A 23,118-nucleotide genomic window follows, 5' to 3' on the forward strand; every position below is an offset into this window, starting at 1 on the left:
CGTGATTTCGACAGACGAACGGACGGACATGGCTAGTTCGAATCAGAATTTCGAGACGATCAAGAATATATTTTCTTTATGGGGTCCTAGACTAATATTTCGAAGTGTTACAAACAGAATGAGTAGATTAGTATACCCCCATCCTATGATGGTGGGTATAAAAATGGTGCAGATTGTCACTTCCTACCAAAAGTTATCCGCTGCATATTTTTCGGAAATTAACTCAACATTGACTGTGTTAGGTTTCGTCTACATATCTCTATCCGTTGAAAAATTTTGGAGTTATTTCCAAGATTTTTCGATTTTACAACACTGCACCGTTTACACCTCACTGACACTGACCGATAATGGATGCGATTCTGGCAAACCGTACATAACCAGAGATGGGGGTTCTTTCAATCCCGGCACGAACCAGGAACACGGCAGGCCCACCGTGGTGAAAATGATTAAACACATAAACTTCGGTAACAGCCTTTAGTCCATGAAAACTCCACTGAGTCGGTACGATGCATTGAACCAGCCGAGCTTGTCAAAATTTGCCTTTATTTCATTTTCATAGCAAATATTGGTCATAAAATTCCCAAAAAAAATGCAATTAAATATTTAAGTATATTTTATTTATATTAATTATACATAGTTGAGATATTAATTTATTGTGCAAAATTGTTGTTATGTTGTTTGTTGATTTTGAATGCTTACAATTAAATGTACCTTTATTTGAATTTATGTGTTAGGTTTTGAAATAAATAAATTTTGAACAAATTCACTGAATTGCCGAAAATGAGTACCAATGCAACGAAAGCCCAAATGAATGGCACAACTAAAAATAAATGCATACTAAAAATAATAGTAACTACTTAGCCATAGTTAAAAGTTTCACTTTCAATAGTTTGTGATAATTTAAGGAAACTTTCTTAATTATTGTTATATTGTGAGAAATAAAAAGAACATATGCTTGTATCTATGTATGTACTTTTAAAGCTTGAGGAATATATGAACAAAAGGGAGGAATAAAAGCCCAGGAGTATATATTTATGATACTTTATACTAGCGTGGTGGAATGAGTTCGAACATGGCATACTTCCAAGTCCACGAACGTGCCAGAGACTCAAAGCGGCAGCGGTTATGTTCATACATGTAGCCCAAATCGGGTTCCATACAAACCTAAGAAAATTCAAAATAAAGCACAGAGTAAAATTATTCACAATCACTTGCAAAAGAAGCAAAATAACCAACCTCGGTGTAAGGATCGGTGAGCAAACTTTGAACGGACAATAAAACTTTGGAAACATTCAATGCCAACGACCAATTGTGTTGAAAGATATCAATACCAACATCGCCATGACGCGAAACGTTGGGGTGCAGGATTTTCGTAAGAAAACGAACAGTAGGTGGAATCATGGGATATCTACAGCAATAACAAAAACATTTCGTGTTATAAAGTATAAAAAACATACAAATTTTTCACTAGTACATACCTCTCGGGAAAGAATATGAAAATGAAGAATTTTCCACCTTCGTAAGGACTGCCGGGGGGCCCTTGTATACTGGCCTGCCAGTATGTGTTTTGTTTATCCAGTGGAATAGCCTCAATACCTTCTGTAGCATAACTGTTGACCAAACGAAAATCATTTCTCAAAAAATTGGCTCTTATGGCATTCTGCCGCCTTGGTGGTGTCTTCAAAGCCATTTGCAGTAGACATGTTCGACAAAAGCACGAACTCATTAGTGCCCCATATAATTTCATCCAATTGGGAACATCAGCCAAATTTTGAAACAAGGGCCAACGTTCCTTAAAATATTTCCGCCACATTTGTTGCGAGGTATTTTGAGCTATGATCTGATTCCATTGCTTGCATACTTCACTCGCCTTCCACATGGACATATCATCCAAATAGGAAAATATTATAACCATAATTTCCACCGGAAATGATAGAATGTGATTTGGTCTAATGGATGGTATTATGGCTCCAACACCCATTTCATTTGCATTGGCTCGAGCTTCACACAGTAATTCCATTAGCTGTGGCAGGGAGCGCGGAGCTGATGGCCTGGGTCTCTCAACAGCCTGGATAAGTTAAAAATAAACACAGAAAAGAAAATCAGATTAAAAAGATTAGATTAGATTAAAAAGAGAGTGATGATCCAGTTGAGTTTTCGACCACTAACTCTGTACTGCAGTCACTTATATAAGACAGTGTGGGCACACTAATATAGTTGAAACGGCCGGTCTATGATAAATTATGCAGCACCAGTCCGTCTCGTCAGCTCTGTGACACGCAGAGGAATAATATTCAGATTTGTCAGAATGCTGCATTCGAACTGCGACGGACTGTCTCCTCAGTTCTCATGTGGAGCATCTCCATCAGGAGACAAAGATCCTACCAGTGTGTATTTGCTTCTAAGCACCCTCCAGAAGTCTTAATATTTAGCGTGAGGTTCAGCACTATAAGAGAGAATCTCTGGATCAAGCGGCATATCAAGTGGGTCTAGACAACATTCATGCTGCCACGGTAGCAGGTGCGGTTAAAAGATTCCAGGATGAATGTAGTTCTTGGAGAACGACGGCCTCCCATTGCACCTAAAGAAATTGATCTCCCCGGCAAGCCAGAGAAGTTGCAGCCGCCTCAACTCCTACAGAGAAAGGATTGATTGATACAAGATGTATGTGCTGATTGCGACCAGGTACCACACGCCACGTTTTGAACTGCCCAGCCAGACCCACTCGATTCAGATTCAAATCCCTCTGGACGCATCTCATCTTAGTCGCTGCATTCCTGGATCTGGACACTCATCATCAGAATCAAGCAAACGAAAGATAGAACACAACAAATGCTACAACAACAACAAAAGACCGAATTGTGTTTGTGTATCATCAACCAAATGGAATAGCTTTGATATTGACGCAGCCGAACGCAGCCACACAAAGTTGTTTACACTGTCCTTGTGCTTCTAATCGTTTTTCCTATACCCGCTGGCATAGAAATTTATGTGCGAATGTGTATGCTGCCCATCTATGGCATAAAACCTCTATAGAAGATGTTACATTCACTGTCACTATTAAATGTTCGACATCTTTATGAAATGCTTATCCAAATCGTAAAGTTTTAAACCACATCCTAAGTTGCAATATAATTACCATTGGTCTCTCAGGTGCTTCATGCTCAGCTGGTTGATTTTCTGGCATATCATTGTCCACTTCCAACTCCACATCGTCGACTACATCTTCGACGACGTCATCATTGTCAGGATCTTCCTCCACATCGTCAACATCAACATCAACTTCGGCATCAACATCATCATCATCTTCGTCATCGTCATCATTCTCCTCAGTTTTATCTTTAAAAGGGGGTTCATCATTACCCGAATCTTCATCGTCTGATATGGTCGTTTCCAATTCCTCCGCCGGTTCAGTGTTGTAAAGAAACGCATGACAAGTACTGCACAATGGTTCACCGAAATTGGGCCCGTAATACCCATTGCAAACCCAGCAAGTGGAGCTATTCTGTAAAACACAATTCCAATATAAGAAATGGATTTCTTAAATAATTGACTATCGAAAACTACCGGAAAACTGAAGTGATCCTCATGTACATGATTTTCATCATCTGAAAGCACTTCCGAATTCATATCATCGTCCGAAATGTCCATCATATCCATACTTCCATGAATACCTCCTTCCATGCAGGAAGATGCCATTTTCAGTAGATATAAATGGCTCTACAATGTTCTTTATCGGGCAAATAACAAAGATGCCAACGTCCTCACAAAACTATATATTTAACTCATTCTCTTTTAAAAATACTTATTACAATTTATTTTTTATTTTTATTTTCTTTACAAAAATTATTTATAATGGTAAGACGCAAATTTGAGATTATTTAGAATGTCAGAAGTTATAATAATCAAGAATAAATGTCAGATTGCCGAAATGTTTACACTATGGGTAACAGGGGCGACAGAAGCTTAAACACAATAAAAGAGTAGGAAGTCACGGAAAAAATGCAATGTTTTTTACAGTACATCTAGGGTACCCACATAAGGTAGGTTCACTTGCCCAACAACAAAAACCACTGGATTCTCTATATAAAATTACGTTTACAATGACCACTTAATCGGGATTTATGGCCTTTTCGATATTTAAGTGCTAAATCCTGTGTTTTTGCAGGTTTTACCATACGAAAATAAGATCCCATTTTTGCAGGATTTATTTTAAAATTCCAAATAAACCCGAATTATGGTTCAATAATCGATAAAAGTAACAACACATGCAACTGTTTTCGAGAATTGCGTTTGGTTGTGTGTGATATGGACATTCATGAATAAATCCCCAAAAACGCACTGTAAACGGACATAAAAATATGGCATAACTACCAGGTAGTGTACCGTAAACAGCTAAGTACAATTTTTTCTCGCCAAATGCATTATCTGTTTGGTGTGTGTATAAAATACACAAATATTTAAAAATGGCGCTAACTAGTAACATACTAAACCACATTTGCGCTAATCACTGATTTTGACAGATAATGCACTCAAAATGTTGTTGTTGGGCAACTGCCATAAACTGTAAATAAATATATCTTGCATAATATATATATACCCCGTTTATACCGCTCATTAAATTCGGATTTCAGGCTCTCGTGAGCTTATTTTATAAGGGGAAAACAGACGATTGAGCCATTAAATCAGGATTTAAAGAGCAGTGTAAACGGGGTTTAAGGTTTTGGAAAGCAATCGACTGACAATTTTTTTTGGAATTTTCGACACTACGTATTGACATTCTCGTTAGTGTTGACATTCTTAATGCTCGTTTTTTGCATTTATTCTTAATTTACGTTTTCTGCTTTTGTATCATTTTCAGTCGGCACATTTTGACATTTTTATGGCGGGTCTCGCGTAAAAAAATAAAGTTTGCGTTAGTTTACTTGCGTCTTTCGTTCTTGTGGTTGGTTGCCAAAAAAATTTCTCATATTATCTACTCATGTACGTACACGTATACACAGACGCATACAAATTTCTTTGTGTTTGTTGATAAAACGTCGATCAGCTTGATGACACGATGGTGGATTGCACCATATAATTTGTGATTGTTGTACAAATGAGACCAGGTTTAATTGTTTGGCCATGCCCTGCTTCTAATTGGACCATAAATACCATGGTTGAATTATTTATGGGTTTCTAGGTTGTCTCATTTGTACAACGAAAAAAACCCCAAATGGTGAAATAACCATCTTGTCATTAAGCTAATCGACGTTTTGCCAACACAGACAAAGAAATTTGTTTGCGTGTGTGTAAACGTGTGCAGAAAGTGTGTGTACATGAGCAGATAGTATGCGAGAAAGAAGATAAAAACAAAGGGTTGGTATTCTATTCTGCTTTCGGAATAGCCGCTGAAACTTTTAATTGTTTCGCGAGAGCAATTTGACAGCAATCAAATGTTTTTGTTTCCATACCAAAACATGGTTTTTTATCTGAACTTATTGTTTTCTCTATTTTATATATTTTTTCTCAAATAAATAAATAAAGAAAAACGAGCCATAGAAACCAATAAAACAAACAAAAATGACGCCGGCAATAGTTTCAAGTCACTATTATAATTTTTTTTGCCATTTTCTTCACTATAAACGAGAGTATTACTTTTCCGCCAATTTTCAGCCGACGTTTTTTTTCATATGGAGTTAGACAGCATTCCGCTCGAAAAACTGAACAGAATATTCAGCTAAAAAGAATGTAAACGAAAATCAGACATCTTATTCCCGTTAAATCTGGCTGGCTGTTAACAACTGTTCGCGCGAGTAACCCATTCAATAATTCAGCCATGATTATATTTTGTCAGACAAAAATTGTACGATAGATGTTCAAATGCGAACAACCCATTACTGCATTCATCAGTCACCAGCTGACATAAAATAAAAACAAACTATTTTGTGTTATTTATACACACGTGTGCATTGTACAATTGAAAAATTTTATTAAAATACTTCAGTAAAACGCAAAACTGTCCCAATATGAAGCAGAAAAAGAAGTTAGGCAAGTTGGCACAAAGTTAAATATATGAATAATTCTATATATTCTTTTGATCACCATATGTAGGAGTTGGTTTAAGCAGGGAGGAATGCCAAGTAATTGTAATTGGTGAGATCATTCAGGAACTTCTACAGGCTCATGAAGAGAAGAAAGATGTCAATCTTAATCGGATGAAATCTCGAATCTCTTCCAAGTATGGTTTAGAAAGCTCGCCTCGTTTAGTGGACATTATAGCAGCGGTGCCACAAGACGCTAAAAAGATACTTTTGCCAAAATTAAGGGCAAAGCCTATAAGAACCGCTAGTGGCGTAAGTGTGAAATTTATAAATTGTTTTATGGCATTTCTGTTAATGTTACCTTGTTAACCTAGATTGCTGTTGTAGCTGTTATGTGTAAGCCACATCGGTGTCCCCACATCAATATGACCGGCAACATTTGTGTTTATTGCCCTGGTGGCCCAGATAGTGACTTTGAATATTCTACTCAATCGTATACTGGCTATGAACCCACATCCATGCGTGCTATACGAGCCCGCTATAACCCATTCTTGCAAACACGCCATCGTGTCGAACAACTCAAACAATTGGGCCACTCAGTGGACAAAGTGGAATTCATAGTTATGGGTGGTACGTTTATGTGCTTGCCAGAAGATTATCGTGACTATTTTATAAGAAATTTGCACGATGCTCTTTCGGGTCATACCAGTGCGAATGTCGCTGAAGCTGTTCGTTATTCGGAAAAGTCACGAACCAAATGTATAGGTATTACAATTGAGACAAGGCCGGATTATTGCTTAAAGCGTCATATTTCGGATATGTTGTCATACGGATGTACTCGTTTAGAAATCGGAGTACAATCGGTGTATGAAGATGTGGCCCGAGATACTAATCGTGGTCATACGGTGAAGGCAGTATGTGAAAGTTTTCATTTGGGCAAAGATGCAGGCTACAAAATTGTAACGCATATGATGCCAGATTTGCCGAATGTAGATTTTGAAAGAGATATTGAACAGTTTATAGTAAGTAGGAAAATCATTATGAATAATTTTCATTACGCTTTTTTACCCTTTGATAGGAGTACTTTGAAAATCCTGCTTTCCGTTCGGATGGTTTAAAAATTTACCCAACATTGGTAATACGTGGTACAGGGTTGTACGAGCTATGGAAAACCGGTCGTTACAAGTCGTATCCACCCTCAATGTTGGTCGATTTAGTGGCAAAAATATTGGCTTTGGTTCCGCCATGGACTCGTGTTTATCGTGTGCAGCGTGATATACCAATGCCTCTTGTGAGGTAGGTTGTTGTAGCTTACAAATCAATAATCCTTATTCTTGTCATCATCTTTTTATATTATAGCTCCGGTGTTGAGCATGGTAATCTCCGAGAGCTGGCTTTGGCCCGCATGAAGGACTTGGGAACAGAATGTCGTGATGTCCGTACACGCGAAGTTGGCATACAAGAAATACATAACAAAGTACGACCCTATGAAATCGAATTAATACGACGTGATTATGTGGCAAATGGCGGTTGGGAAACATTCCTCTCATATGAAGATCCAGCGCAAGACATTCTTGTAGGTCTGTTGCGCTTACGCAAATGCTCACCAGAAACCTTCAGGCCCGAACTGAAGGATGGACAATGTTCTATAGTTAGGGAGTTGCATGTCTATGGTTCGGTGGTACCAGTAAATGCTCGAGATCCAACCAAATTTCAACATCAGGTAAGAATTGGAAATAAACATTGAATTAGGTTAGGTTAGGTTGAATAGAGGGAGATTAATCCTCCCCATGGCAATATGGACATACACCTAAGCCAGTAATCGGCTTGTTGTGCGCTGCAAAAACCTAAAAATAACCAGAAAAATTACGTTGAATTAGAAAATCGATTCTTTAAAAAGAATAAGGTATAAAGATGGCCAGTAGGCCTGCCACAAGACTGTGAACTTATGATGCCGTAAGACATTTTTACATAACTTTAGACAAAATTTCTATAGTAGTAAATTAAACTGTCCACATCGTTCTATACGCAATATTTCCCCAAGAACCTTCGTGGGGAATCCTTCCATGGGTTTGAATCATGATAAGAACATTGTACAAAAAAACCTCAATGGTTATTTTCCCCGTAACCAATTTATACTTTTTTAAGACAATGTGTCGTTTAATATCACGGCCTTGTCCACAGCCTAGCATTGGTTAGGAATAAAGTTGCGTTTTTTGGAAAAGATCCCTTTTCAGGTTTGACTTTTGTAAAGGGCATTGATATTGGAGAAGCGCATCGAGCTACTTAAAAGGCCTAATTTAGGATTTATTTCCCTTCCTTCACTTACAAGAATCACTGCACGAACGGTACCTCATATGTGAAGGCTTGAGGCGATTTTCTATCAAAATCGTTAGCCGATATGGCATTTGTACTTTAAATCTCCAAATGAAATTTTAGACAAATCAGTTTATCGATGGATTTCTCTGTCCAGCTGAAACAAATTAGCTTTGATTTTGCTTCTATTTAGAATAGAAAGCATTGGGCAGGCTACGACCAAAGCCACATCATTAGTCCGCTAAGCCCAAAAAAAGATAACATGCTTCCACCTACTCACTAATTAGTGAGCTGTGCAATGGTAGAAGCATGCCTTTCTTCGATTACAGTAAGAAAAGTAAACCTCCAACCGCCAGGAAATCCAACGATGAAATGAACGACGGACAAACCAGACAAATCAGTTTACTCAGGACAAAATATTTTGCATATATGCACATGTGGCACTTTACGGCTACTCAAGATGTTTGTGCACACCTCTAATGTCTATTATATAAAAAATCTATATCGTTTTAGGGTTTTGGTATGTTGCTGATGGAAGAAGCAGAAAGAATTGCCCGCGAGGAGCATGGAAGTATTAAGCTGGCTGTTATTTCCGGTGTTGGTACAAGAAATTACTATCGTAAAATGGGTTATGAACTGGATGGGCCATATATGTCGAAAAAAATTGCATGAAGTTCGAGATTTTGAAAATATTTTTATTATTATGCTACTTAAAACATAAAATTACATTCTCTGTAAAGTACTTTATCAAGAAGAGAGTCGAAAAGAAACTAGAAAAAGATTTTTAGTAAATCTGCTTAAAGTAAGGTTTGCTTATGACATTGAAAAAAAGCCAACATTGTTACTATTTATATAAATACTATTTTACACAATGCACGAACAGATTATGATGGTAATGTATAATGCAGTGGAACGTCTTTTAGAAGTAAATTAACTTAAACTAAATCACACTATAGCCTCTGCTGAGCCAAAGACCACAAAAATTATCCAGCCTATGAGATTTATCCCAGCCGCAGCACTAAATACCATTGGCCAACTTTGAGTGGCTTCTAGAATGTGTCCGGCCAGGTAGACGCCCAAGAAGCCCGGTATGGCTCCCACAGTATTCATCAAACCAAAGACACTGCCTGAGTGAGAAGGAGCCAAGTCTTGAGGGTTTACAGTAACAGCATTGTTATGAAATCCAGTGCCACCTTAAAGATAAAGAAAAAAAAAACTGTTGGATGCAAACTCGCTGGGGTTTTTTTTGCAAAGGCTTACCAATAATCACTGTCATACAAATAAGGGCTGTGTGAAAATCAGTCGTCCTGCTCATGATAAACAGCGCTAAATTTTGTGCAGCAAAACAACAGCTTTGTACAATTTTCCTTACTGAAGACATCGACCATTCTCGTGCCTGCAGTCTCCCCGTTAGATATTTGGCAAAGAATGTGCTGGGTGGCAAAGCTAACCAAGGTATCATGTTCACTACCCAACCTTTGGCGTGTGGAAACAAATCGTGGAAGTATGTAGGCAGCCACGAAAGTAACACAAAGAAACAATTCATTTCACAGGCATGTGTAAGAACACAAGCCCAAAATGAAAATTTAGTGAAATACTTAAGCCACGGCACCGTTTCGACATTCGATTTGTTCACACACAATCTGGAGGGTAGGGAGACATTAATAATACGATTACGTTCCCCAGCCATGGCATAGTATCTCAAAATTAAAGCCCATGAAATTCCCATGAAGCCGATGACACGAAAAACATAGGACCAGCCAAAATAATCCAGCATAAATGATCCTAAGATTCCAGTCAACAGTGTTCCAATCGCAGAACCAGATGTTAGGAGACCAAAAAAACTTGTGCGTTCGTTTGAACATAGGTTCTAGGAAAAATAAATTGAAATGTTAATCATTATATTACTGACAATATAATTTATTACTTACTTGACTTGTTAGACTTATCATACTAGGGAAGTGTACACCCTGAAATGCTCCATTTATTATACGTATGGTTACAATAAATGGTATAGCATACGTTTTAACATTAGGAGCCCACCATATAATGTTGGGCATGAGAAATGTTATGAACGACCAACCAATAGCAGAAAATAGTATCACTCGTTGACCGCCAAAGCGGTCACTAAAATACCCTCCAACGACCTGAAAAAATAAATTTATATTAAAATTTAGATTTTGTGCAATGGTTTTTGTTGAATAAATTAAACTAATGTTAGAAATGAAAATAATGTTGTTTACATATCCCAGTCATCCTTCATCGCCCAACCAGGAAATCAGCAAAATTTGATTTTTTTATACGACGTAAACTGCCAAAAATTTTCAGAAGACAGAAAGATTACCCTGAATATAGAGATATGGCCTGGCATATTAAATCAAAATTGATGTTTCGATATCTTTTGAGTGTATATACCTTATCTGGAAGACTAAAATAGGTCCCGGCACGAGATAACTTTGAGCTCCTTTTTGGTGTTCATCGTTATCATGAGAAGCTAAGCTAAGAGCAACCACAGGTTGTGAATAGTGGAATGCTCCATAGGTATACGGAGTAACTGCAAATGCAGTCGCGGACAATCAGCGGTATTAAGTGGAGAGTCTTGGCGGCACCGGCTCTTCCATAAATACAGAGGGCATATGATGCTCGATATTACAAGGCGAGTTTTTAGAGCCTTTAAGTAACTAATTGCCCCACTATCGAGTGTACGTTGTACTTACTTGAGTCAATGTATATCCCCAAAAAAAGGAACTTAGTACTGTTCCAGAGTCTGTTTTACTCCACTTCATTTCCGCCGCTACGGCCGGAACAAGCAGCGGCATGGTAGTTCGCGTTGAATATAACATGCAAGTGCCTGTGATTAATGTTATAAACCATATGCGCTTTTCGTGCCTGTAAATACAAATAGAGGGATTCAATGGAATCGTTTTTGCCACATCTCCCAAACACACCCAAAGCTTACCGAGTCCATATCGATTGAGTGTCTACCAATTCATTTCTTAATAATGAATACTTAAGTTTTTCTTCCATACTCATATTTAAAACTTATTCTGAACTGTGTGCTCTGCGGCAAATATTGAAGGTAATTTGCTTTACAAAGCTGTTTTTGGACACGTTAAAGTTAGAATCAGCCGTCGTCAGCTCCGAAGATACATTTTATCCAAAGAATTGCAAATCTACCCGTTATTTTAATTGCGTACTTTTCTTAAATCGGTAAATACAAGTTTTAGCAATGAAACGTAACGTTCTATTGTGATGTAAATTAGTTTTGTTATTTTTTTTTAAATTTTGTATATTTCTTTAATCATTTGCAAATTTTCTTTTGCCACGAACTTCCAACTCGCAGTTCGTAATTTGTTTTTAAACAGCTGTTTCTTCAAACAAATAGGCATACTTCCCTTCCAAACCCATTATGGGGCATTGACAAGGTAGAATTGAGCTGGCGGTCAAGTTGAACAGCTGATGGAATCGAGTCATTTCAGAGTTATATTCGGCTCCCAAATACTGTTGTTTTATAGTTATATTGGGTTGCCCAAAAAGTAATTGCGGATTTTTCATATAGTCGGCGTTGACAAATTTTTTCACAGCTTGTGACTCTGTAATTGCATTCTTTCTTCTGTCAGTTATCAGCTGTTACTTTTAGCTTGCTTTAGAAAAAAGTATAAAAAATGTATATTTGATTAAAGTTCATTCTAAGTTTTATTAAAAATACATTTACTTTCTTTTAAAAAGTCCGCAATTACTTTTTGGGCAACGCAATATATTATCACGAGCCCTGACCCATCGATAATGTATAGCGTCAATTCTAATTGTGCAGGAAATATCCTGTCATAATACTAAATGTCGATGTTGGAGACTCGAATAAACTCATACAAGTCACGATTCACGGAATAAGGTTAAGCCAAGCGATCGGCCGGCCTACAATTTTTTTTACGTTTTCTCCTTTTTGATGACATTTTCAAGACGTCCCTTATGATGTTCATGGGGCCTATCTACTTTATGTTTTTGCAAGTGGCATAAAACCCCATAAAAACCGCATTTAAGGCTCTCATCAGCTCATTTTATACAGGAAATACAGATGGTTGAGCCCAGGATTCACTGAATAAGGTTAAGCCAAGCGATCAGCCGATATACTTTTTTTTTAATATTTGGCAGTACTTGGCATTGAGGATGTCAACTTGTTCTCTTTTTACATTCATTCTTTGTTTACGTTTTCTCCTATATGATGACATTTTCAATAGTCAGATTTGACATCCTTAATGATGTTTATGGGGCCTATCCACTTTGTGTTTTGCATGTGACCTAACCTTCTATTAGTGAATCCTGGGTTGAGCCATTAAAACAAAAAAAACTCCTATTAGTAAGTGCTCAATATTTGTACTTCCAAAGATCATAACGACAACCAACCTTGTCTGTGAAAATGAACTATATTCAAAGATAATTTGATTCGGTGTCTGTTCCAAACTACACAGACGTAACAAAAGGGCGACGACATCACCGCCATTTTGAACAGCGTAGAATTGCAAAATTCACAGTAGCAAACTTCTCACATCAATGAGTGCTGAATCAAGTTGAAGCTCAATCATAAACGCCTCCATTTTAAAGCCGAGTCCGAACGGCGACACCTCTTTGGCAAGAAGGTTTTACATGGAAGAGTAACTTACAAATGTCGCCTTCATTAGGAGGGCATAACCACCGGTGAACATTTTTCCTGTTGTTCTCGCCAGGATTCGAACCCAGGCGTTCAGCGTCATAGCTGGGCATGCTAACCCCTGCCCTGCGATGGGTGGATTTCAACAAAATATTAAAAGCACTATCTGTCTAGTTCACTCCATTTTTCGTTATTTCGTGTTATGGTACTTAACTGTAATGCACACACACAACCAAAACTCGGCTGTTAACAGATGTTCGCGTAAGTCCTCCTTTTTAAATCCCCCTTGCCCAAATACATGGATAGAACTGATCAAACAACGCAAATTTATTACTATATTCTGATCAGTCCTTTAGCGGCAAAAGCTGCCGCCTTTGTGTATAACACACTGCTACAACATCAACAACAATTATATTCTGTACCTATACCTAATTCTATGAGAACTTCTCCCATCGAGAAATTATGGAACAAAAGGGAAAAATTCACTTTAAAGGGTGCACCCACGGGTAGATTACGAATATGCAAAAACATATATAAAAATTGGACCTGTGAAGGACCTAAAGGGTCTTGAGAATTTTTAACCTTTATTTGATACCTACATTGCCAATGTTAACAAGGTGCAAATATTTCAAGGACCCCGTAGGTTCTTCCCGGGTCCAATTTTTAGGCATGTTTTTGCAAATTTGCACAAATTGTTACTGGAAGTCATTCGCGTACTTTATTTGCCAGCAGAAGAGAATGGGAGAGTTCGTGAGAGCGAGCACAATTTTGAGCATTTGGTAATATAAAGCTTGCAAATGTTTACTGGCGTTTTTTCCAGCAGAAATTTGCAGCATCGAACAGCTGCTTTACGAAATTCAGCTGTTTAATTCAAATAAAAAGAAAAAGAGAGTAAAGGCTGTTTCTACTCGCCTGCAAATTTTTACTGGAAAAGTACGCGAACAGACCTAATGCCGTGTGTCTGTTTCATTGTTCATATGCCATGCGAGTTAATGTTAGAATTTCTGGCGATCGTAGCGCAGAGGTTAGCAGGTCCGCTTTTGACGCTAAACGCCTGAGTTCGAATCCTGGCGAGAGCATCAGAAAAAAAATTTCAGCGGTGGTTTTCCCCTCTTAATGCTGGCAACATTTGGTACTATGCCATGTAAAACTTCTCTCCAAAGAGGTGTCGCCCTGTGGCATGCCGTTCGGACTCGGCTATAAAAAGGAGGCCCCTTATCATTGGGCTTAAACTTGAATCGGACTGCACTCATTGATATGTGAGAAGTTTTCCCCTGTTTATGGGCAAAATTTGCAATTTTTGAGAATTACAGAACTACTAATTTTTTTTTGTCTGACATTAAATTGGGGCATTTATTATAATTGTATTTGTTTCGTACCCTGTTTGTGTGTTTAAATGGATACCACTGTCCATTGTTTACGAATAGTAGAAATGGAAGAAAACGTCAATTTTTAAAAGCGATGTAACACCGACCACCGGTTTTTGTTTTTGCTATCACACCCGGAGGCTTTGCCAAATGTCAGCTGCGCAAAGAAGCAGCATCATAGCTTGCATACATTTTTTCGCCGTGTCTCTTTTCGCAAAAAAGTAAATTGTGAAAAATATAAAAATATTATTGTAAATTTATTAATTGTATAAATGAAAAGCCGTTACTCGATATTGCAAACAATTTATTAACGAAAATGGCACCTTTTAAGCGCCAACGCCAACCCAAAATGACTACACAAGCGTTGCTGGCATTCGATTTGGGCGAAAGTTCGTCAGACAGCGACTTTAGAATCGAAGACGAGGAAGACGACGATGGCGATGGTGGGGACGATGATAACTCTAGTTCCGCCTCTGACGAGGACGACAACGATGATGATGATGAGGAGGACAAATGCGATTCAGATGATTCTACGCTACAATTGAAACAGTTACTGGCAGAGGCTACCGAGGATGTAAAAGAAGATGAAAAGAAAACAACAATAAATAAGAGTGAGGACTTAGTGGTTAATGGTGGTGACAACTTAGAAGATATTTTGAGAAGAATGGATGCAAAACCGGTTACAGTATCGAAGATTCCATTAAAAGCGATTTGTTGCGTCTGCTTGGGAGATCGTAGTGATGACTCCAATGAAATTGTAGAGTGTGATGGTTGTGGTGTTTCGGTCCATGAGGGATGCTATGGCGTTAGTGATAATAATAGTATATCCAGTACAAACTCTACATGCTCTACGGAGCCGTGGTTTTGTGAGGCTTGCAGGGCTGGCGTGTCGGAGCCCACATGTGAATTGTGTCCCAACAAAGGTGGGATATACAAAGAAACAGATGTTGGGAAATGGGTGCACCTGGTATGCGCTCTGTATGTGCCAGGTGTGGCTTTTGGTGAAGTAGACCAGTTATCCTGTGTAACTCTCTTCGAAATGCAATACAGCAAATGGGGGGCAAAGCCTTGCTCACTTTGCGAAGACTCGAGGTTTTCTCGCACCGGTGTTTGCATAGGTTGTGATGCCGGCATGTGCAAAACATACTTTCATGTGACATGTGCTCAAGCTGCTGGGTTTTTAACCGAAGCTCACCACGAGGATACCGATGCTGCAGATCCTTTCTATGCCCACTGCAAGGTACATTCAGAGAAGGAACTAATACGAAAACGAAAGAGAAACTACCACACATTCCGAGCTAACATGGAGGAGAAGCAAAAGGAGAAATCCTTGCATAACCTCGACGATCCATGCCCTGCACAAATGCGTATAAATCGCAAACTTCAAAAGTATCAAGTAAAATATGCTAACCACAAACAAGCGAGGGTGGAGCCATGGGTTCCTACACAAAAAATGTCTCGTCTCATAACTACCTCAGCATCGGCGTACAATCGGCTTTTAGCCAAAGCCAATGTCATGGAAGTTGATGTGGATTTGATGGAGCGACAAGATACGCAAATACAATCTCTGATTGATATACGCAAGAAGTGGCATATAGCACCTGCATTTAGCGTTGAATTTGTAGCTTACTATATTGATCGTATTGCGAGAACAAAAGAACTGAAAGAGCAACTGACAGAAATGGTGACTAAGAACTCCAGCCTAACAAAAGATCAAAGTGAATTTCGATCCGAATATGATAGCTTGTTAGACAAGAACAAAGATCTCAAAGATAAACACGAGTCCTTAATAAATTCCATATCACAAATCCATACACACATTAGTTCATTGTGTCCGAACAAGAATTTGCCTAATCCCTTGAACATAGGGCGTCCGACAAGCGAAGAACCATTGAAGACCTGTACACCCACATATAGACCCATAAGTGTTCCCACAGCGGCGGCTCTCAAAATGGGCGTAGGCTTTCCATTGGCTCACTTGGGACATCATCCGAACACAAAAGGGGACAGCAACCGACTGCTGAGTACACAGGCTAAGGATTCTCCGCTTTGTAATTCGTCGCCCATAGCAGGCTATCCATCGGCATTCATACACCATGGTCAAACACACAAATCGCCCAAAATACACCTGCTTTCTACTGCTCCGCCAATGGAAACACACAATTGCGGCATATGTAAACAGTCTACGGATCAACATTTGTTGGCAAAATGTGATACGTGTAAATTGTTCTACCATCTTGGCTGCCTGAACCCTCCGCTAACCAGGCATCCCAAAAAGTCGAAACTATATGGTTGGCAGTGTTCGGAGTGTGACAAATCGGATCAGTCGGATGTGTTGCCCGAAATGCCCAAAGGTCCGCGCAAATCTCGAACACGATTCAACAAAGATGGAATTATTGTGCCCGTGAAGAGTGTAACACCCAACCAGGAGGATACATTGCAGCAGCATCTGAACAGCACCAAAACAGATAACCAGGGGCCTGGCCCAGCAAAAAGACGTTCCTTAGATAATCAGATAACTGCAAATTTTTTGGCTTCACCTTCATCGTCGACATCGTTTAAAAAGCTACTGAACAAATCTCTACCGAATGTTATTGAAACGCCCAAGCCAACAGATTCTAGCGAACAAAAGTGTCATGTTTATAGCAACAACAACAACAACAACAATGATAGTTCTGATTCAATTACACCGAAATTAAGTAAAAAATCTAAGTTAAGTTTAAATTATTCAAAATCAATGTCGTCACAACAAATAGCACAGCCTCAACCAGAAATTGTAAATAACGAAAAATCTTCTTTCAAAACGTCATCAAAATCGTCAACGAAAGCGTACATTGAAAGTAAGTTTAAAAAAAAACTACACTTTTAAATTTTAGGTTAATATATTTTTTTTAATCAATTGAAACAATGCAATTGCTCTCACTGCGTTTTTGGGATTGATTCAAAATTGAATTGGTTTTTATTCACAATTTTAAAGTAAAATTGAAAAGCTCGGACAAATAATTCCTACTTCTTTCGCCCTTTTGCCCATGTTTCTTTCTATCTTTGCCATTCTCTTTATCTATGAACTTGTAATTAATTTTTGCGTCATTTCCTTGTCGTTGATTTTCGCTCAATTGGGCAATATATGAATGAAAATATAAATATTTTTGTTCCAAAGTGCCAATTTTATTTAAAACTAAAATTGAAGCTGATTCAAATGTTTCCGCCTAACAAAAGGGATTGTCATATATCGTGGATTCAAGCAACAATTTTGGCCTATAGTTAGATAAATTGAGCTTGTTGACTATGAACTGGCTACGATTGTTTTATTGGAATGTGAATTATCCTAGTTCCGTCAAATTATGACCAAAATGTAAACTGTTATTCAAAAGCGTACAAAATAAGATATCAAGTTATGAGAAAACACATTCCAGGGTAGATTTAAAAATGCTCCCTAGGTTATAGGGGTGTGTGGTTTTTCTTCCCTGGGCCCACAGAAAAACAATAAAAGCGTATTAAATTCGGTCGGGCCGAAATGGACCGATTCATCAACCGACATTCATCAATAAGAAGTAAGAATGGCCTAACGTCAGGCAAACCCCACCTTTTTAATACCAACAGCACATTGACTTTGCAGGTTAAATAGTTGAAATTAAAATTCTGTGTATATTGTGAAAAATATTGGGAAGATCGGTGGATAGATGCTCTTGCAAAGACTCTGAAACTGAAAATCAGGCGAATATATATGTAAGGGAGCTATATCTGAATCTGAAACGATTTCTTTGAAATTTACCAGCAATTTGAAGATCCATAAAGAATCCTTCGTGCCAAATATTGTGAGGATCGGTTTAAAATTAAGTCAAATAAGCTTAAGACAAGTTATTGCAGTACAAGTCAAAATCGAACGAACCTTTATGTGAGAGCTATATCTAAATCTGAACCGATTTTTACCAAAATGGAAAGGTAGTAAAAGTAATAGAAGACATTGTGCAAAATTTAGATAAGTTTAACAAAGGCTCAGAAAGAGAAAATCGGGTGATACATATCGTATCGTATGGGAGCTACATGTAAATCTGAACCATTTCCATTAAATTTAACAGAAGTGCATGATTCTCTTGCACGAAATCGTGAGTCTTAGTCCAAAACGGACAAATGTATACATGGGAGCTATATCCAAATCTGAAACGATTTCTTTAACTTTCAGAAAGCTTCGTCTCTAGGTCAAAAAAAAGTTTGTGCCAATGTTTAAGATGATCGGATGAAAATTGTGATCTGTACTTTGGTTATTAATCAACATGAGCTGAAGACTCTTGAAAGGTTGATAGAAACATATCTTAGGACAAAGATCCCTGGAGATCGCCTGTCGCGGCATCAGCATGCATATTGTAAAAGCAAATCCACTGAAATAGGCCTTCACGATCTAGTCGGCTACATAGAGTGTTCGCTAGAGGATAGCATTTCTTGACATTAATGTGCTTTAAATAATGTAAAACTTACGTCCAATCAAGTTGGAGTTTCTAGGCATTAACTCTACCGTAAGAAATTTTATTAATAACTTACTTACTTAAAGATGCATCACGGCAGGCTTGGGATGCATCACGGCAGGCTTAAAGATGCATCACGGCAGGCTTGGGATCTGTGGATCTAAAAAGATGGCTCAGCTGAGGAACACCTCAAGAAGGTGAACTGGCTACTTTGGAATATAGTCATTAACAATATATTATTGTCTCTGGAAGAAAAAGGCGTAAAAGTGGTCGCATATGCTGATGACGTGGCAATTGCGGTTAGGGAAATGTTTCCCAGCACTCTAAGAGATATACTTCAGGAAGCTCTACGTGCAACAGCAAAGTGGGCTACCGAAAGTGGTCTTGGTATAAATACGTGCAAGTCAGAAGTAGTTCTATTCAGTAGGAGATACAAGTTACCTACAGTGGAACCGGTCTTCTTGGGTGGAGAGAATGTTTAATTTACAGAAAGCGCAAAATACCTGAGTATTTTGCTGGACAGGAAACTGAACTTCAAATCCAACATTTTGGAAAAGGCAAGAAAGGCAACTCTTGCCCTATACACCTGCAAGAGAACCATTGTCATTGAGGACAACGAAGAAGAAGAGACTATAGAACACCTTCTGCGTGTGTGTCTCGCACTAGCAGTCAGAAGGAGTTCCACTTTAGGTTCTCATTTCTTTGATTTTGCGTATGTGAACATTTGCAAGTTATTGGAAATTCATAAAGCGATCTGGATGGTTCAAAGGTAAGAACTAGAAGGCATCTTCCTTCTTCTGTTCCTATGGTATCATAGGAGTCTTTCATCATGGAGCCTCAGTGTACAAGTGTACAACAACAATATGGTATCACAATGGACGAAAACGTCTAAGTGAGTCTGATGGCAGACTGCCTAACCTAATCTAACCGTTGGGGAAAGGGATAGGGTCCGCTCCCTTCCGATATCAAAAATTTGCATAGCCTATTTCTCCTTCCTAGCCTATTTATTGTTCATTTCAGACCACTCCCCACAATCTGTAAAAATTTCAAGAAAATCGGTTCAGACGTTTTTGGGTCTAAGAGGCACCAACAAACTTTGAGCCTCATTGTGTGCAAACAAAATTTCGCTTGAATCGCCTAACCCATCTCCGAGATCTGGCGTTTTTGAAAATTAAGGCAAGTGGGAGGGTTCAAAACCCCACCCTGCCGCCTTAAGATAGCAAAAAATTAAGTGCCCTGTTTTCGCAACCGGGCCATCTTGGGCCATTTGTGAAAATTGCAAGAAAATCGGCTCAGCCGTTTTTGAGTCTATCGAAACAAACAAACAGAACCGTCTACATATTAATTATGGTTGGGGCTATATCCAAAAATTTGGATATACTTCCATCCAAAATACTCATTGGAGATGATCGATTCAGGTATGTTGGGTGGCTTTGTTACAATGGGAAGTTTTTTGTGTGGTTGGCCTATATATACTAGGGCCCAAGTATTTACAAAATTCTACTATGCGTAACTGTTTTTCTCCGGATTGATCCAATGGAGTCTTTCAACGACAAGGGCTGCCACTTTAGTGCACAACACACTTTTACAACAAATAACTGACGATTATTGTTCCTCTTTATCTTTGGTCAAACTTTCGATATTGAATACTTATTTTTAAAAGTCTACATACACACAAATAACGATCTTATCTACATTTTAGATACTCACCCATCACCTGTGCTGCCATCATTGCCTATTGATGAACCATTAGTACTTGTAATGACCCCCAAATCATCTACACCACTACCTGTTGTAGCAGATGCGGATCCATTGGCGTTGCCGCCCTCTGCTGCAACAACGACCATCAACCCCACAATAGCAAACAATATCACTCCATTAGAAGGTGCTTTCTCTGTAACAGATGTAAATTCTAAACAATCCCGCAAGCAAAAACGAAAAGACAAACACAAAAATAAACATAATCTCTCCTCGGACACGGAAAGGTCATTGAGCAAAGAGCACAAACGTAAACGCAAAAAGAAGCAGCACGATATGGAGGCACCTAGTGACACCATGGCCGGCATACCTAAGATCAAAATAAAGTTCAAAACTTTACCATTACCCGGAGAGGTTACTCCGGAAGCTCAATTTTTTTACGTTTCTGCTGATATGGTGCGTTCTGCGGACGAAGCGTCTCGGCCTGGTTCTGTGGAGACAATTGAAGACTTTTCAACATCTGGTGTTCCCGAGGATCCCATTCCAACAACTCCGAAACCCAATGTAACTCCTCCCCGTCCCATTTCCGCAAACGCCTTGGCGGCAAAGACTATCTCGAATTCCCCAAGCATTGCGCCTAGTGTTACGCCTGCAAAGACATTTACATCACCCCGTAAAAGTAGTCCTAGAAAACCAGTGCCGTCAAGACTTTCTGCAGGTTACAGCTCCAGCACTAGTACGAGCTCAGGGCGCACCAAAGTCCCAGCCCAACAAAGTGCTAATCAAGTACTCGCATGCTGTGTATGTCACACAAACGGCACTACGACTAATATGGTTACATGTGATGAATGTCGGAAGCATTATCACTTTACTTGCTTGGATCCGCCTCTAAAGAAGTCTCCAAAAATACGCGGCTATTCCTGGCACTGTGCGGATTGTGACCCAACAGATGAGGAGAAACATTAGTAATAGATATTCTTATTACAGTATTTCGATTCGTTTTATTTTTAAATTTCTCAAATTTCCTCTTTATCATTGGATGACATAGATTCATATTACGATCGCTTTTTCTGAATCTTTAGATGGTTATATTATTATATTACTGTATTAAGGCATGACCGCCGATTTGAGATCGGGTTTAATTTTATTTATAACTATTAAGTTCTTTCAGAAAACAAAACAAAAAAAAACAATAAATTTTACATTTTAACAATAATAATCAAATTAAATTGCTAAAATTTATGTTTGTATGTACTCCAGGGTTTTGTATTTTGCACCTATTTAGAATATACAAATTTTATTTAAAAAACAACAACAACACTCTCGTCGATCTTTTGTTTTGAAAACAATCTTGTACAGCTTAATGGTTTAACAAGTAAGGACGGTTTGGTTTAACACATAGAGGTGTCATACTGCGGCACCCCGTTCGGATTCGGCTATAAAAAGGAGGTCCCCTATCATTTGAATCGGACAGCAAAAATTTGCCACAGTTTCTTAATGAAATGTTTATGGGCAAATATAAGTAAGTAATGAGTAAGGACAATAGTGCCCTATGTTCGCACTGAACATTTTACTATTGGTCATATTTATACCCTACCCCACTACTGTGGCACAGGGTATTATAACTTAGAGAATTTGTTGGTAATATATTTTTATATATATATTCGTTCGATTTGCAGTAATAATACAATAATTTGTTAACCGATTCTTTTGAAATTTGGTGAATACTGGTGAATTTCATAGAAATCGGTTCAGATTTATATATAGCTCTCATATAAATACATCGCCCGATTTTAACTCCCAGCGCTACTGCAAGTGCATTTATTGATCAATCTTCCCAATTTTTTGTACAACATTTTCCTAGATGACCACCACAATATCTATAAAGTTTGCTCGAAATCGGTTCAAATTTAAATATAGCTCCCATGTTTATGTTCGTCCGATTTTGAGAAATATTGCAATAAAGTGCTCATTTGTTAACCGATTCTTTCGTAATTTAGCGAAGACGATTTCCTTATGACTTTCGAAACTACTGGCGAATTTCATAGAAATCGGTCAAGATTTAGAAATAACTGTCATATATGTATATCGCCCGATTTTCACTCCTAGAGCCACTGCAAGCGCATTTATTGACCAATCACAATATCACACAATCACACACGACGACCACACACAATATCTGAGTTTGCTCGAAATCGGTTTAGATTTAGATATAGCTCCCACATTGTACTTACAGTGTAGGTGCAGGGTATTATAAAACGACACCGCCCGACTTTTGCCTTACCTTACTGCTTTATTGTAAAACAGATATTTGATATGCTGCAATTGTAAATAAAGGACATATATATATATAGCGCAACGGTCGGTAGGAAGGCGAAAATCCTATGGGGAGATCCGGAATGTGAGAATGCGAGGCTATTACTGAACGAAGGTAAGAAGGAGTATAGCTTTTGGTATCATAACAGAACACACTGCGAACTCACTTATGCAAAATCGGTGTGGCTAATGATAGCAGGTGTAGGGCATGTGGGGAATATAACGTAGGGCGAAGCCGACCTTCTGATACCCTACACCATATTAGATATGCAGACTAAGTCGGC

The 23,118-nt window shown here is 38.4% G+C and overlaps 4 protein-coding genes across 4 annotated transcripts; 2 read left to right on the forward strand and 2 right to left on the reverse strand.

Annotated features, from left to right (window-relative positions):
- Positions 1-642: 642 nt before the first annotated feature.
- LOC106093749 (uncharacterized) lies at positions 643-3,872 on the reverse strand. Its single transcript, XM_013260889.2, has 5 exons — positions 3,568-3,872; positions 3,140-3,505; positions 1,479-2,068; positions 1,237-1,408; positions 643-1,164 (listed from the first exon to the last, which is right to left on the reverse strand). Exons 1-5 carry the CDS (start codon positions 3,697-3,699, stop codon positions 1,048-1,050), a joined length of 1,377 nt encoding a protein of 458 aa, XP_013116343.1. The 5' UTR covers positions 3,700-3,872; the 3' UTR covers positions 643-1,047.
- A 2,041-nt stretch (positions 3,873-5,913) lies between these two features.
- Positions 5,914-9,109, forward strand: LOC106093752 (elongator complex protein 3). The gene is made up of 6 exons (XM_013260892.2): positions 5,914-6,030; positions 6,094-6,335; positions 6,398-7,045; positions 7,102-7,319; positions 7,383-7,746; positions 8,853-9,109. The coding sequence occupies exons 1-6, from the start codon at positions 6,009-6,011 to the stop codon at positions 9,009-9,011; spliced, it is 1,653 nt and encodes a 550-aa protein (XP_013116346.2). The 5' UTR covers positions 5,914-6,008; the 3' UTR covers positions 9,012-9,109.
- On the reverse strand, positions 9,014-11,695 carry LOC106093753 (voltage-gated purine nucleotide uniporter SLC17A9). Its single transcript, XM_013260893.2, has 5 exons — positions 11,299-11,695; positions 11,057-11,228; positions 10,271-10,486; positions 9,600-10,209; positions 9,014-9,532 (listed from the first exon to the last, which is right to left on the reverse strand). Exons 1-5 carry the CDS (start codon positions 11,370-11,372, stop codon positions 9,285-9,287), a joined length of 1,320 nt encoding a protein of 439 aa, XP_013116347.1. The 5' UTR covers positions 11,373-11,695; the 3' UTR covers positions 9,014-9,284.
- Positions 11,696-14,533: 2,838 nt separating this feature from the next.
- LOC106093754 (PHD finger protein 14) lies at positions 14,534-21,787 on the forward strand. Its single transcript, XM_013260894.2, has 2 exons — positions 14,534-17,194; positions 20,523-21,787. The coding sequence occupies exons 1-2, from the start codon at positions 14,671-14,673 to the stop codon at positions 21,482-21,484; spliced, it is 3,486 nt and encodes a 1,161-aa protein (XP_013116348.2). The 5' UTR covers positions 14,534-14,670; the 3' UTR covers positions 21,485-21,787.
- Positions 21,788-23,118: the final 1,331 nt, after the last annotated feature.

This window comes from Stomoxys calcitrans, chromosome 3, assembly GCF_963082655.1.
Source record: "Stomoxys calcitrans chromosome 3, idStoCalc2.1, whole genome shotgun sequence".
NCBI classification, from domain to species: Eukaryota; Metazoa; Arthropoda; class Insecta; order Diptera; family Muscidae; genus Stomoxys; species Stomoxys calcitrans.

What these genes read in the sequence shown, in the direction of transcription:
- LOC106093749 (XM_013260889.2), bottom strand. Translation starts at nt 3,699, where the DNA reads ATGGCATCTTCCTGCATGGAAGGAGGTATTCATGGAAGTATGGATATG. An exon ending in AGGATCACTTCAGTTTTCCG is followed by an intron (nt 3,506 to 3,567) that starts GTAGTTTTCGAT and finishes TGTGTTTTACAG; the next exon opens with AATAGCTCCACTTGCTGGGT. An exon ending in TTCATATTCTTTCCCGAGAG is followed by an intron (nt 1,409 to 1,478) that starts GTATGTACTAGT and finishes TTATTGCTGTAG; the next exon opens with ATATCCCATGATTCCACCTA.
- LOC106093752 (XM_013260892.2), top strand. Translation starts at nt 6,009, where the DNA reads ATGAAGCAGAAAAAGAAGTTAG. An exon ending in GAAGCAGAAAAAGAAGTTAG is followed by an intron (nt 6,031 to 6,093) that starts GCAAGTTGGCAC and finishes CACCATATGTAG; the next exon opens with GAGTTGGTTTAAGCAGGGAG. An exon ending in CTATAAGAACCGCTAGTGGC is followed by an intron (nt 6,336 to 6,397) that starts GTAAGTGTGAAA and finishes TTGTTAACCTAG; the next exon opens with ATTGCTGTTGTAGCTGTTAT.
- LOC106093753 (XM_013260893.2), bottom strand. Translation starts at nt 11,372, where the DNA reads ATGAGTATGGAAGAAAAACTTAAGTATTCATTATTAAGAAATGAATTG. An exon ending in ACTCAATCGATATGGACTCG is followed by an intron (nt 11,229 to 11,298) that starts GTAAGCTTTGGG and finishes TTGTATTTACAG; the next exon opens with GCACGAAAAGCGCATATGGT. An exon ending in TTGTATGACAGTGATTATTG is followed by an intron (nt 9,533 to 9,599) that starts GTAAGCCTTTGC and finishes TTTATCTTTAAG; the next exon opens with GTGGCACTGGATTTCATAAC.
- LOC106093754 (XM_013260894.2), top strand. Translation starts at nt 14,671, where the DNA reads ATGGCACCTTTTAAGCGCCAACGCCAACCCAAAATGACTACACAAGCG. An exon ending in AACGAAAGCGTACATTGAAA is followed by an intron (nt 17,195 to 20,522) that starts GTAAGTTTAAAA and finishes TCTACATTTTAG; the next exon opens with ATACTCACCCATCACCTGTG.